At 39.7% G+C, this 14,377-nt stretch overlaps 2 protein-coding genes across 5 annotated transcripts; both read left to right on the top strand.

Annotated features, from left to right (window-relative positions):
* Positions 1 to 276: 276 nt before the first annotated feature.
* Positions 277 to 11,607, top strand: LOC120732885 (survival motor neuron protein-like). Of its 4 annotated transcripts, none has more exons than XM_040030769.1 (10): positions 277 to 409; positions 615 to 680; positions 1,700 to 1,831; positions 2,177 to 2,365; positions 3,890 to 4,084; positions 6,357 to 6,467; positions 7,252 to 7,389; positions 7,876 to 8,031; positions 9,495 to 9,531; positions 11,346 to 11,603. In XM_040030769.1, the coding sequence occupies exons 1-9, from the start codon at positions 377 to 379 to the stop codon at positions 9,528 to 9,530; spliced, it is 1,056 nt and encodes a 351-aa protein (XP_039886703.1). In that variant the 5' UTR covers positions 277 to 376; the 3' UTR covers position 9,531; positions 11,346 to 11,603. The 4 variants fall into 4 exon arrangements, with proteins under 4 accessions (XP_039886703.1, XP_039886713.1, XP_039886732.1 ...); XM_040030779.1 differs by lacking the exon at positions 11,346 to 11,603 and adding an exon at positions 11,225 to 11,294; XM_040030798.1 differs by lacking the exon at positions 2,177 to 2,365 and having other exon boundaries at positions 11,346 to 11,607.
* Positions 11,608 to 12,006: 399 nt separating this feature from the next.
* Positions 12,007 to 14,091, top strand: LOC120732906 (cocaine- and amphetamine-regulated transcript protein-like). Its single transcript, XM_040030821.1, has 3 exons — positions 12,007 to 12,412; positions 13,442 to 13,525; positions 13,929 to 14,091. The coding sequence occupies exons 1-3, from the start codon at positions 12,281 to 12,283 to the stop codon at positions 14,034 to 14,036; spliced, it is 324 nt and encodes a 107-aa protein (XP_039886755.1). The 5' UTR covers positions 12,007 to 12,280; the 3' UTR covers positions 14,037 to 14,091.
* Positions 14,092 to 14,377: the final 286 nt, after the last annotated feature.

Raw genomic sequence — 14,377 nt, 5'->3', positions numbered from 1 at the left:
GTGTGTGTATAATATTCTGTAACTTCTGTCGGTGCTGTGCTTTTGGAAACCGAATTTCCCAGAGGAACCCACCCGAGGGATTAATAAAGTTTTATCTTATCTTATGATATGAGGGAAACAATGAAAGTAATGTACTTTATAATTAAAAAAAACTGATTTATGTAGAAGTTCGTGACGTTAAAAAAAAACAAACAAGCAAAAAAAAAAACAAAACGAAAAATGTGTTCTTATATTTTTCCAGGTTCTTTATTAAAAGATTTATTTCCGGTCCCACATTTATTTTGAAATGCAGGACCGGAAGCTGTTTCGTTAACGCAGGTGCTGGCGCGTTTTTTTAAGGTTTGTGAAATGGTTGTATCTGTAACTATTTACAGCCATGACTGAACTGGCCGAAAACGGAGTCTGTCTGGTACGTGTTTATATTATTTATTTGTGTATTATGTGTATTTGCTATTTTAATGAACAAAACAGCCAGACGGCGACTAATAACAGTACAACAAACCTCAAAGGCAGCTAGCTACACACCAAACCGAGGGCCTGAAGGGTTGAAGATATTTTATAATGTGCTGAGTTTAGCCTGTGTGCTGGAGTAGCTAACAGTTTTCTGTCCTCAGGAGGAGTCCGTGAAAGACCAAAGTTCTCTGGCAGAAGTTTTCAGTGGCGCCCTGGAAATATCCCAAGTGGGTTTGAAAGTTAAATATCTACATTATTCCACAAGTGGCCTTCATTTCACATTGTGGGTCACATACAGCACATTTTAATCTTAAGCGGGCCAGACCAGTGAAACTCCCCTGTCACCGTACAGAATCTATAATTGCACATTTATTCCCAAAGATATCCTAATACAGGAAAAAAAAAATTCCAATTTTTTTGTTTGTTTGTTTGTTTGTTTGTTTGTTTAACACAAAGCTGCACCAAACTGCAAAGACCACCCATTAAATTATATTCAAAGTTAAGGGTATGCAATGCATAATAATAAATGTGATATTTTTTTTACTGTAAATTTCTGGGTTACCTCAGCAGTTTCTGTCAGTTTAACTGAAAGATTTGTTCTTCAACTTGGTTATGTTTTTACAGTATATTTTATTGAGGGGAAAAAAGAGATGTGGCAGAGATGAAGACTCAACTCAGGTTGAGCAGTTTTGAGTCAAAGTTAGAGAAGATTGGCTGATATGGTTTGGAAATGTGTAGAGCTGGGATAGTGAATATTTTGGACAAAGGATGTTGAATATGGAGCTACCAGGATGGAGGAAAATAGCAAAACCTCAGAGAAGATTGACTGACGTAGTGAAGGAGGACACACAGCGGGATATTGGGGATAGAGTGAGATGGAGGCAGATAATCTGCTGTGGTGACCCCTGAAGGGAGCATCCAAATTAAAAAGACATTTGTTCAGCGTAACAGGCATTTCTGTTTTTAAGGATGTTACTTTCCAAAGAAATGGCACAAAGGAAAACAGAATCTGAGTATCTGAGCCAAAAGTTAAATGCTTTGTGCTTTAAATTGTAAATAAATAGACATTTCCACCATAACCAGTGGATAACTGCTTTATGAAGGCGACTAGAATGCGGTCTTTTCCCAGCTTTTATAATACTGTGGCCTCCATGTCATAGTAAAAATTGTACAAATTTTGGATAAGGTGTGTGTGTGTGTGTGTGTGTGTGTGTGTGTGTGTGTGTGTGTGTGTGTGTATACACAGGATGTGACTTTGACAGGGCTTGAAGCCTCAGAGGATGCAGACAGCAGAGAGGAGCCAGAACATGGGGATGGACAGAATGACGGACAGAAGGCCTGTCCATCTTCAGCTGACTCTGCTGATCCTGAGTCAAAGGTAATGACCTCACAGACAGGTGGGGGCTAATCTGCAGAAGCAGTTTTTAAGTGTAGCCCAGAGCTTCGGAGCAGATACGTGGGACTTTGCTGCACTCTGCAGACAGAGATCAAGAACTGCAGCTGCAGAGAAGTTGAGAGAACTACAAGTTTGTGAGCTTATAATTTTGTCACTTAAATTACTGTCTCAGAATTTGTTCTGTCTTTTCATAACTTGATGCAGGATCAACTAACAAACTACTCCCTGACCAATTAAAATAAAAAATTAAGTAAACACACCTATTGCTATTTTGGTGATTTCAATAAATAATATGTTGTGCAAAAAAAACCCCGTTATGTCTCACAGTGGGTCGTGGGAGCTCAGTGTCGGGCAGTGTGGTCTGTAGATGGGAAGGAGTATCCAGCAACTGTGGTGTCTGTGGATGGCAACAACTGCAGAGTTCATTTCACTGGCTATGGCAATGAGGAGGACATGGAACTGAGTGCGCTTAAGAGTCCCGATGCTACACCACAAATGGAGAACTCACATGCTCAGGTTAATGCACTTTAACATATTATGGCAATATTTAATGGGTTAAAGTGCAAGTCAGTGGTTGTTGTTGACTCCTCAGCTGTAAAAAGCTGATGGGGTATTGACCTTGATCTCTATGTCAGAGTGAGTTTTCTGAAAGTCTTGTTGAGGGGTATCACTGGCAGTTGTCAGTATTTTTAAAATCATCGTTTAAAAATTCTTTTGATACCTGCTTATTAGTTATTTGAGAAGAATAACTAAAGGGACATGGTAACAGCTGAGGAAGCTCTGCTTGGCTGTGGTATGTAGTCAAAAGATCAATCGGAAAAAATGTCTTAATTCAGTTTTGTTAAGCAACACATTCAGAGTGAAGAATGATTCATCATAGTTTGTGTGTTAACTTTCCTTAAATACTTCATCAAATATTGTCAGTATCTGTTGTTGTTGTTGTGATGATGATAATAGTAATAATAATAAATATTAAAAATATTAAGCAGTAAGTGGTTCCTCACTATTGACTGTTCCTTCCGTCGTCCTATGGTCACAATGACCCAGTGTAATGGGTGGGAAATATTATTATTGCATAAAGTGGTACTCATCGTGTCTTGTGGACATCTGTTATGCCAGCTGATTGTGTCAAACTCTCTGTGCACCCAACCCAATGAGGAATCAAATTTAGGGTTCAGCATCAACCTCACGTTGTTGGCTTGGCAAACCAACAGAGCACCTAATTCAAGCACCCTCTCCTCACAGTCCTCAAGACATCTGTAATTTATTAGTTCTCTGCAAACACCAGCTTTGCAAGTAACAATAAAGAGCCACTTACTGCTTAAGAGTGAAAGTGGACAGTTTTCCTTGTTTTCCTTCTGTTTTTCCTGAAACATAAAATGTATTGCTGCAGTCAGGGCCAACACCAGAGTGACCATAAACTGCTTTTTAGTTTCCTTGTTTTCCGTTGACTTATTGGTTCTGTGACTAGGTAGCTAACATAAACTATCGACTACAGACAATCAGCCAATCTAGTGATGCCATTTAGGCAGGATGGTGGTATACATGCTTTAAGTACCATAACCTAAAACACTTATTCTTTTTAAAATTTAGCTTCATGAACAGCGTTAAATCTGCGAGTTTTTTAGAGTAGTGCTGGTGTAAATTTAGCTTAATAAAAGTAGTTGTTTGTATCCACTTGATTGAATACAGAAAACCAGTTGGAATCACAATGGCCTGTATTTGTATAGCGCTTTACACATCCAGTCATCCACCCATTCACACATTCACACACTGGTGATGGCAGCTACATTGTAGCCACAGCCACCCTGGGGCGCACTGACAGAGGCGAGGCTGCCGGACACTGGCGCCACCGGGCCCTCTGACCACCACCAGTAGGCAACGGGTGAAGTGTCTTGCCCAAGGACACAACGACCGAGACTGTCCAAGCCGGGGCTCGAACCGGCAACCTTCCGATTACAAGACGAACTCCCAACTCTTGAGCCACGATCGCCCTGAAGATGTAAATTTGTATTCAGTAACTGGTTATATGTGTTTCAGGACTGGAAGCCTGGTTCTCAATGTCGGGCGGTGTATTCAGAGGATGGTTTGTTTTATCCTGCTGTGGTTCTGTGGGTAAAAGGTCAGCGCTGCCGCATTCGCTTTGATGACTACAACAATGAGGAGGAGCAAGATGTTAACTGCCTGCTGAGTCCCGATGAGCTCTATGGACCCAGCAGAGCCGCCACAATCAAGGTAGAGACCCACACCAGGCTCTGAGTGATGGGGAAATGTCTATAAAGAGTCTAGACAGTATTGACAAGTGAGACAGTCTAAGAGCCTTTCCTGGTCCAGATCACAGGTTAATACTAGAGATGGACCGATCCGATATTACGTGTCGGTCCGATACTGACCTAAATTACTGGATCGGATATCGGAGAGAAATAAAAAATGTAATCCGATCCATTAAATATCAAAAGAGCACCTCACAAAACTTGCCACATGGCATAACTCTGCTCATAACCGTAGCACGTCGGAGCAGTGTGGTCACGCGATAGAGCGGCTGTGGCGTGCGAGACCTGTTGTCTGGTTGAGCATTTGGAGCCTCGCTACCAAACCGGCATTTCATCTCCGAGGAAAGTGATCCCAGAGAAGTAAAGCAAGTGTGTAAGTTCATCTCTGAATGTTTGTAAAGCATTCCCACGTTAAGCTTAACAACCGATATATGGAGCGACTGCCCCCCCCTCCCTGATCAATGATCAGCTGATCGGCTTTTCTCTCTTCTTTGTTTTTGTCCCACTTTGCAGCAGAAAGAGGAAACCAGCTGCTGAACAACAGCAGCACATTTAAGCTTGATCAGCTGCTGTTAGAATTTATTTAATATTAATTTCTACAGCAGGATCTTTTTCTACAGCTGACGGCTGGTAACTGTGCAGGGGCGGATCTAGCAAAGTTTAGCCAGGGGGGCCGATAGGGCATTAACAGGGGAAAGGGGGCACAAAGACATACTTTTCCTTCTTATTCTCATTTAAAATGTCGAGCTTTTAATAAATAATTACCTCAATCTTACACCCAAAGTTTTTACCTGATGTAAAACGTATAGAAGTCCATCACTGTATATAGTAACTATTAAGTCTAATATACCCTAGTAAGCTGTAGTACTTTTTCCTTTGGGAACCATCTGTGCAGTCTGCAGTTCTGTTGAAGAAAGATGTTGAATCTATTTAATTATTGTAGAAAAATAATTGATTTCTGTGCATTTTTTTCCCACACTGCATCAAATTAAAGTTGATTACGCCGATTAAGCATCATGAGGTGGGGGGGGGGGGTTCCCTTTTTTTTTTTTTTTGCTGGGAGTTTGCAACCCTATTAATTAGGTTGCTTACTCTTTAAAATACCAGAATAGGGAGGCTGGAGCAGGTTTAAGTTTATTAGATTGATCAGTTTTGCTGAACTATGAAATATTTTGGGTGCAGTGTGTTTTTTGCATACAGGTGTAACAGAATAGCTCTAGTGTTTGTTTGTTTTTTTTAAACTTGAATTTGAACTTATACAAAATGCAGCAAGATATTAAAAAAACAGTTTTAATTAAAAAACACACTATATCAGATTCATATCCAAATTTATGATATCGGTATCGGACATAAAAAAGTGGTATCGTGCCATCTCTAGTTAATACCACCTCAGGTTGTTTTTCAGCTGTTTGTGCTGCTACTCAATTGTTTTACAGAGGGTTATTACTTCAGTTGAAGTCAACTTTATAGCACCAAATCAAAGTGCTTTATATTATAAAGACCCTACAATTATACAGTAGCTCCTGTTTTTGATATGGATATGAACACTTGAGAAAAAATGTTTTGTTGTAGCGAAGCGGCAGTTTCAGTCAGCTCAACATTGCAGTTCCCTTAAAGATAGCTTGAGGTTGGCTCTTGCTGTCTCTGCTTGAGTTTAATGAAATTCTGGTATTATTTTTGTACGTTGTTTAGCTCTGATCGGCAGTTATCTGCACCTGTGCAGTATAGGTGGATATAACATGCTAATCAAGCTAGTCACCGAAGCTGTGATGTCTACCTTTTATATGTAATCTATGTTCAGGATGAAAGAAAGTGTTCAGGACTTTTCAAAGCAGTAGAGAAACAATAGTAACAAAAAATCATTTAGATTTATGGACCAACATTGTGTGCATTTTTAAAAAATAACTGAACCACGGCACGAATATGAAAGCAGTTAAACTAAAACAATAAAAAACAAAATACATTTCTTTATTAAAGGACTCTTTTAATTAGATGTAGTTCACTTCTGATCCTCCCTGCTGTCTGATGAGGGCAGAATCTCACCTCTTTGATGTGGTCTAAAAGCTTTTCTCATCATTGATATGAAGTGGAGGCGCAGTCTTTCTGTTTTAACTATTCAAAATGATGTTTTTGGGTTGTTTTGTTTGTTCGGCTCTCTTTTGTGTTTTTAATTTCATTGATCGGTGTCTTTATGCCCCATAAAGAAAAAAAGGTGTTGTGTTGTTCTCCTGTAGGCCAGCAACTGGAGGTCCAATTTAACAAGCAGGCGGAGAAGTAGGGAGAACCAAGGAGAACGAGGAGCAGAGAGGAGGTCTGCAGGGAAAGATGATCAGAACTACTCCAGAGTGAGTCTCCATTTGTGGTCAAGAATCTAAATAGTGATTCATGGGTGAGTGATCAAAACATTAGAGCCTTCAAGAGGTTTATAAAAGCCTAAAAAGTTGATTCTGTTCATCTGGATGTTTTCAGTTTGAGAAACGTTTCGTCATCATCCAGGTGACGTCTTCAGTCTCAGCTGACTGCAGGTTTCAACCTTATAAACAGGACATTTGCATAATGACTGAAACCAGCCCACTGAAGCAACAATGGGCTGGGAGGGCAGTTCCTTAATCTTAATTATGCAAATTCTAATGACCATTGATCAACAACTACTGATCGATGGCCATGAGTCCCATTCACAGAGAGTTGGGGAATGGCTGCAATCACAGCATTGTAAGATGGTGACAGATGTACCCTTAGGCCCCCTCCTCGATTCAGACTAAACGTTTCTCCCACTGAAAACGTCCAGATAACAAAATCAACTTTTGGGATTTACTTACCTGGATGATTGAGTGTGCATCAAGACACTAGCACTACTGATGTTATCCTGAAACTGCAGACTAAGCAACCAAGATCATAACTAGTTTCTACTTCTAACTTAAAAAGTCATATAACCAATCATTTAAATGCCGGTTGGATTACTGATCACACTGTTCACTTTGATGTCAATTCAGCAAAGTTTAATAGATACACTACAAGTGTTTTCACTCAGTATAGCCTAATTTATTTATAATTTGTCTCATAGCTAGTATCTACTTTACAGAAAAGATTCCTCTGATATTTTGTGTTTTTTGTCTTGTGTTTTTGCAGGATAAGGAGAGACCTGGTGATCAGCGCAAAGTGGAGAAAGAAGCTGAGGAGAAGAAAGAAAGCCAGCAGACAGTAGGAGCAGAAAAGACAACCAGTCACAGCTTCCGTCCTTTTCCTCCTCCTCATTTGGGCTCAGAGGTAAACCTACATTTATTCAACTTATGAGATTTTTTTTTCTTTCTTGAAAAATAAAACTAAATCCCAAATAAGTCCAGATGTTTTTAAATGCTCTGATTTTTCTCTAATGTCTCCGTCTTTGTTTTATAAACCTGTCTGTAGGAACTAGCAAAAGACTCAACAGCACCATCTGGTGACTAAAAAAGGAAGTGATTTTAATTTAGTACTGCAAAGTTAAATTTGTAATATCAATTTAAATAATAATATAGCAATATTTTGTCTCTGTGCGTTAACACAACATGGATACACAAAACATTGCAATGCTGTGCTGTATCCATTTTTTCTGCCATTTCTAATCGTTATCTGCTTAATGTGGACGTTGTTCACGTTTTCTTTTTCAGTGACACATGGAAATCAAATTCTCTTTACTTTGGATCAAGTTAATGTTCATTAATGTTGTTTTTAATGTAATAATAATGTTTCCTGTGCCGGTGTCTCCCTCGTCAGGATCGCGTGTCCTTCCTGGCTCCACCCCCTTTTCCTCCTCCTCCTCCCTCGTGGATGTTTGGTGGGAAAGAGTCTGATGGCTCTCCTGGCACTGATTCCACATCCAGCATGTTGATGTTGTGGTACATGTGTGGCTTCCACACGGGCAGCTTCATGGTCAGTAGCAGGTTATTAGACAGTGTCCCGATTCGTTGATGTTGGGCTGTATAAAGGGCTGTACACGCCCTGTATGCGTAAGCAGAGTATATTATCATGCATCATGACAGTTAGCTGCAACCCCTTTTATGGTATTGAAGTTTATACTTCACTAACGGTTCCAACGCTCTTTCACCCCCAGCTGTTTCCTGTTGTTCTCGTTATGAGGCCCATGGTCGTATATGACACGTCCTGAGTACATATGAAGAGTATAAAAAGCTCTTTATGAATGAATATGACCTGATAAATCACAAAATGTGTGACTGCCATTTAAACAAAACAAGTTGACAATTGTGACAAAAAATAATACATCTTCATCCATCTCTGTTGTCTTCATATATGAGGTCTGTATCTCTGAAGTACGCAGCACTTGAGAGGTCACGTGTTTTATCCAAACCATGTGACCAGTTGGTTTGATGGTGCAGTTGTAATGAACTGGCAGTTAAGGGTATCACTGGATGTAGTGTTAGGGGAGGTTATAATAAACCTTAAAAAGTTGACCTCTGGTAATATTTTGCATATTAATCTCACAACTGCAGCTCATTGTGCTGAAATTATATAAAATCTGTTCCTTCAGAACAGCCAAACATAAATGGTGGATCTTACTTGACGTCACCTACTGGTGTCTATTATTATTTTATTTTAGCCTGAAGTGAGAATATCAAGACAAGTGGGTGGAGTTCCTCGTTAGCAAGCTTCATCCATAAACTGTTTGGCATTAAGTGAGTAACAGACAGTGTAATGGTCCATCCACTGAAACACTGGAACAGTTAATCCTGAAAGCTGCGTTAGTTGTCAGATAATTGCATCAGAAATGCTACAAAGTCACCAGCAGCACAAACATGACCTGAGGTGAAGCCCAGTAGATGCTAGCTAGTAGAAAGCATCATGTGTTAAATGAATTATAGCAGCGGTCTCCAACCTTTTTTGCGCCATGGACCGGTTTATGCCCGACAGTATTTTCACGGACCGGCCTTTAAGGTGTCGCGGATAAATACAACAAAATAAAACTAGTACCGGGACCGAAAAAAAGAAAATTTATTCATAACACACGTGAAAAGACCCAGGAAAACAGAGTTAACGATCAAAACGATAACAAAATAACGCTGAAAACCGATAAAAACCCCGAAAACCAGACATTTCACACCTGAGCCTCAACTCTCGCAGCCCGGTACCAAACGACTCACGGACCGGTCCGAGGCCCGGGGGTTGGGGACCGCTGAATTATAGAATGTAGAGATATATTAAAAAAACAGTAAATGATACTGATTGCATTGAAATGTAACTGAGTAGTGAACACTGTAAGAGCTGGGGGTGACACTCAGGACTTTGCTTGTGTCATTAAATTAATTTTTTGTAGCTCAGTTATAAATATAAGAATGTGACACTTGCTTTTGAACTTATGTGTCGTGAATTTGTTTCAGGCTCAGCAGATGTTCAAGCCGACCTCCAGAGACTGAGGTGAGAATCCACACTGAACATGTGCGCAGACTCAGACAGGCAGGAATAGAATTTCGTGATAATGCGCTTCACACAAAGGCATCACAGGAAAACATGTCAGTGTATATATAAAAAGTTTTAAGGTATATTTATGCCATGGAGTGTATACATAGCTTCATAGAGTAGTGGTTTACACTTTTGTAACGTGAAAGATCTCCAGTTTGAGACCAGCGGGAGAGACAAATTCCTGAGATATCTTAAAATAAGAAAAACGTGTAATTTCAACAGCATGTCTCAGTTTTTCCACGTGATAAATGTGGAAAATGACACAAATAGCTCTGGTAGCTCATAGCCCAGACTGTCCTCTATCTATAAAACATAGCTTTTGCTAATTCCTTACACCACTGCCACAAAATAATTTCATTTTGCTTTATTATATTTGTTTTCTATAACCAAAACTTCTATCTGGTCTTTAAGTGATGACGTGATGAACCCTTCCAGGTCCAAACTACTCTGTGTTTATTAAGGCTTTTGTGTTTTTAACATGTTTTAATGTTTTGTATCTTGTTCTGTTTAATCTCAACAAGCCCATAAAAACAGTCAGTGATCACTGTCGGCCTCTCTCGGTTTTTATCATCACTGTTCATTTTACAGCTCAGTGTTTAAACCCTTAGGATGTAGCTGCAGCCCAGCAGCAGTATATTAATGACTAACCTGGTGTTGTGGATGGATTATCTCAGTTGTTCTCCTGACTGAAGTTTGGTCCGTTTACAGCATCCTGCCATGCGACTGCATTTGTCTCTAACCATCAGGAACCCTCAGGTTAACTTTTATCGAGTGGAAAAAAGTTAGCATCATCCTCCAGCTTCACTGTGTTTATGCTAACATAGCTGTGTCGCTAGTGATCATGTAGCACATCATTATATAGCAGCTAGCCCAACTTCAGTAACCCTACAAACGTCACTGCTGTTTAGTTTTCTGTCTTCATTTATGTTAGAAGTGACAGCAGAGCTGTACGTTTGAATTTTTCATTAATCTCTCAGTCAGAACATGCTATATCATGCTTAGGTGGAAGCTAGCGAGCTAACTTCCTGCTAAATTCTAACTCTGTTAAATGTAATAAATCCTGTTTTCATGGATGCCTGGATGTTAAACTTCATTGTTACACCTGGTAAAGCAGCAACGCTGATGATTTTATTACAGATGAAAGAATTTAGACAGTTTGTAACTCTCAGTGATGCTGCAGTGTTCGTTTGACTTTATAACCTGCAGCAGAGTTTGGGCCTGACACGGCTGATGACGTCAGACTTAAAGACCAGATAGAGGTTATTTTTCTGTCATTTAATTGTTCATCGGTCACTTAATTCTTCTGTTTAGCCTAAATGGCCATTGAGGAGGTCTTTATAAATAGGAAAAGCTTTAAAAGTCCCAACATTGGCTCAGATGACAGTTGCAAGTTATGGACCAGAGGCCTGTATTATAAGCATAATTTTGGCTTATTGGGGTTAACCCTGGGTTTTTTGTACTGTTAAGGTGGTTCACGTCTTACTGGGGTAAATCATCTTGGAAACGTATGCTATAGGCCTGAGGAGCAGGTTAGGTTCCAGATTAGAGGTAAACAGATATGAAATCACGGCCTGCTGACCAATCGATTATCCAGATAATGGTGTCACTGTTCCTGGAAGATCTCTCTGACAGCAGCGTTTCTCTTCAGTTGTGTTTCCACAGACTTACCTGATTAAAAGGAAAAAGACAAAGTTTGAATGAGTGCAGGATCTGAGCAGCGCGGCTGATCTTAAATGTATGCATTTATTTCTTTTATTTCTTTACTGTAGAGTCGAGAGAATCAAGGGACAAGATGCAGTTGGGATGTTCATCTTTCATTCACAGCTCACGTTCATTTGTATTCTGATTATTGTTTGTATTTCTACAAGTATCTTATTTGTTCTTAGTTGAATGTTGTCATGGAAACGGTGCACGTAGTGGAATTTTTGTTGTTGTTTATTTTTTTTGAAGCGAATATGAAGTGTTTGTTTCAAAGTTGCAGCTGTTGACAAATTAAATCAGATTATTTGGAGAAAAGAGTTTTGTTATTAAAAAGAAAGCTGGATTACCTCTGAGCGTCATCTTCTTCTGTGTCTTAAAAAACAGATCAACTTCCTGTGGCAGGTTCTGATCCTGCACATGGTTTTATTTTTGCCGGTTGACATTTGCTCCTCATTCAAGCCACTGAACTTTACTCTAACCCCCTTTCTCTGCTTGCGTGACACATGTTGACTCCATTGATTAGATGTTAAAGCTTCTTATGTGCTTTGACGTAAACGGTGACACATGAAGACCTTTGGGCGTAGCACCTCTTCCTATCAAGCTGCTGTTTGTAAAGAGGCTTTATCCATAAATCACAGCAATAAGAACTGATCATTTTGAAACACTGATGAATTTGATTAGAGAAAATATTTAAAATTAATGTGTGGTGGTGTTGTATGGCAGCAGGAATCGTGTCATCTCTTAAGTCTGATTTTAATCCAATATTAAAAAATGAAGATCTTGCTTTCATGTCCTGTTTGACAGAGCAGAGGTTCTTCTCACAGTTGACCTCAGATGTGAGACGGCTGATTGTCTCATTATTGAAAACTAAACATTGTCTGAGTGACGTCAGAGCTGCTCACTTAAAAACATCTGAGAATAAGCCTCAGAATCAGGGAGCACACTGAGCGTCGCTGGCCAGCATCTTTTAGTGTCCGTTACCTGTCGGCAGTCCTTCAGCACAATGGTCAGCAGCAGGATGCTGCTTCTCGGTGCCTCCTGCTGGCTGCTCGTTGTTTTAGGGAGTTGCGAGGAGCCAATCGAAGAGAGGTCAGCCGAATACGACGCCATCGAGACACAAGAAGAGAAAGAGCTGGTGAGTAGCAACGTCATGGCTGACTTATGATGGGTCATGATGATGCTATAAAGACAAAGGGGGCTGATTGTTGGGGCTGCAACAATTTTTTTTTTTTCATTACAAATTTTGTTTCTGAATTGTTTTGTCTGTACTATTTAACCCTAACCCACAACAGCAACGCCTTTAGGAACAGAAAATCTGAAGCTGGGTCTGTCGTCCATTCTGCATGACCATGTTGTCCATCAGCTGCTGCCTGCAGTTTGAGTTTTGCAAATTTGAGATTTTGGTCAGTTGTATTATCTTGTTTTATTTGGCTTTCCTGCAAACAGGACTTGCAATAAATGTTAAAAATGAGTTGGCTTTGACTGATATAAACTAAATCCAGTACAAACTTCAGGGCTGAATATTCCCAGCCACCTTCTTGTACTGGCTGTATCATAAAGGCTTCCTTTGCAGTAAAAGAGAGAGGGGTAGGAGAGAGGGGGGCTCAGTTATTCAACCATCATGCTGACATCATCATCTAGAGCTGTTAAATTATGCTAGCATTTTCTTCATTATGAGAAGTTGACTTGAAAATGTTACCAGTTTAATTGAAGCAGTTTAGTGTTACCATGCTAATGATTATCACGGGCAAAGCTGAATGCTTTAGGCCTCTTTAAGGCCCCCTCCTCTGCCTAAAAGCCGGATCTCTCAGAAACCTTAAGAGCAAACCGTAGTCTTTGACAGCTGTACTTGGTGCCAAGCAGCAGGATTTAGTTTACATGCTTTTCTCTTTATTTGAAATACTGTCCACATGTAGTATGAAAATTAGATATACAAGAATTGTAATAGTTATGAAGCCAAGTCTGAATTCATGCAATGTTTACAGCCCTTAAAAACGACAGAGTAGGTGCCACTGATCATTATCAAGCCAAGGCTGATGATGGTAAATGCTCCTCTGGGATCTCAAATTAATTCGATGGACGTAGCCATAAACACAATATGATGTTAGTTTCAGTTCTTCTGATTTCTGAGTCAGATTTTAACATGATCTCTTTTCCTCCTTAGATTGAAGCTCTGCAAGAAGTTCTGGAGAAGCTAAAGGGCAAACAGCTGCCATCCTCAGAGAAAAAACTCGGCTGGCTTGCTGCTGTAAGTACGCTCGTTCATTTCTCCTTCCTCCTCCAGTGCTGATCAGATAGCTTGGGATTTATTTTAGGTGTTCAGGTTAGCAGGTTTCCACCTCCAGAGTAAGCATGCACATTTCTCACACTGCTGTTCCAGAGCAGCATGCCATCCAAGTAATAAAGTACCACTGATCCTGAGTGGATAAGACAATCGGCCTCGTGCCAAACTGAAATGCCTCCCATCTTCCACAAAATCGAAAGATTTACAGACACAAACCTTTTTGGTTTCTGGTGATTCACATCTCTTTTTATATGAATATGTAACAATGTACTTGTCAGGCTTTGTTTGTCCAACTAATACTGTACTAGCAAATATTATGATCAAACTGTATCCAGACTGAAAGTCATGTTGTGTTTTTGTATGTCAGTGTGATGCAGGTGAGCAGTGTGCAATACGTAAGGCTTCGAGAATCGGGAAGCTGTGTGGCTGTCCCGGAGGAACCGCTTGTAACTTCAGTGTCCTCAAGTGTCTGTAAAGTTCAAACACTAAAATCCTGCTGTTCAGAGAATAAAGACACGTTTTTAAAATTGCCTCTCGTCTGTTTGTTGTTTTTAAATACAAACTGTGGGATTATAATATTGTTTTATGCCATGTTATACCCCTAATTAAAGTTTGTGAATTATTATGTAGTTTTAGTTTGCATTATTCTCCTGAATTAGAAGAAGGTGGTAACTATTGCATTTGTTAAACTGATTTGCATTACATTAGACTGCTGATTTATTGTGAATGAATGATATTGTTTTATGATGCATTATACTGCTGAGTTATAAGAAATACTGTTTGCAGAAAGTCATCGCCTTATTTGTCTGATTAGAA

The sequence above is a fragment of the Simochromis diagramma genome, unplaced genomic scaffold (assembly GCF_900408965.1).
Source record: "Simochromis diagramma unplaced genomic scaffold, fSimDia1.1 OVJJ01000334.1, whole genome shotgun sequence".
NCBI lineage: Eukaryota > Metazoa > Chordata > Actinopteri > Cichliformes > Cichlidae > Simochromis > Simochromis diagramma.
The sequence above is the reverse complement of the archived record's forward strand: the minus strand, read 5'-3'. Positions and strand labels throughout refer to the sequence as shown.

What these genes read in the sequence shown, in the direction of transcription:
- LOC120732906 (XM_040030821.1), top strand. Translation starts at nt 12,281, where the DNA reads ATGGTCAGCAGCAGGATGCTGCTTCTCGGTGCCTCCTGCTGGCTGCTC. An exon ending in CACAAGAAGAGAAAGAGCTG is followed by an intron (nt 12,413 to 13,441) that starts GTGAGTAGCAAC and finishes TTTCCTCCTTAG; the next exon opens with ATTGAAGCTCTGCAAGAAGT. An exon ending in AACTCGGCTGGCTTGCTGCT is followed by an intron (nt 13,526 to 13,928) that starts GTAAGTACGCTC and finishes TTTGTATGTCAG; the next exon opens with TGTGATGCAGGTGAGCAGTG.
- LOC120732885 (XM_040030769.1), top strand. Translation starts at nt 377, where the DNA reads ATGACTGAACTGGCCGAAAACGGAGTCTGTCTG. An exon ending in TGGAGAACTCACATGCTCAG is followed by an intron (nt 2,366 to 3,889) that starts GTTAATGCACTT and finishes TATGTGTTTCAG; the next exon opens with GACTGGAAGCCTGGTTCTCA. An exon ending in CTCCTCATTTGGGCTCAGAG is followed by an intron (nt 7,390 to 7,875) that starts GTAAACCTACAT and finishes CTCCCTCGTCAG; the next exon opens with GATCGCGTGTCCTTCCTGGC.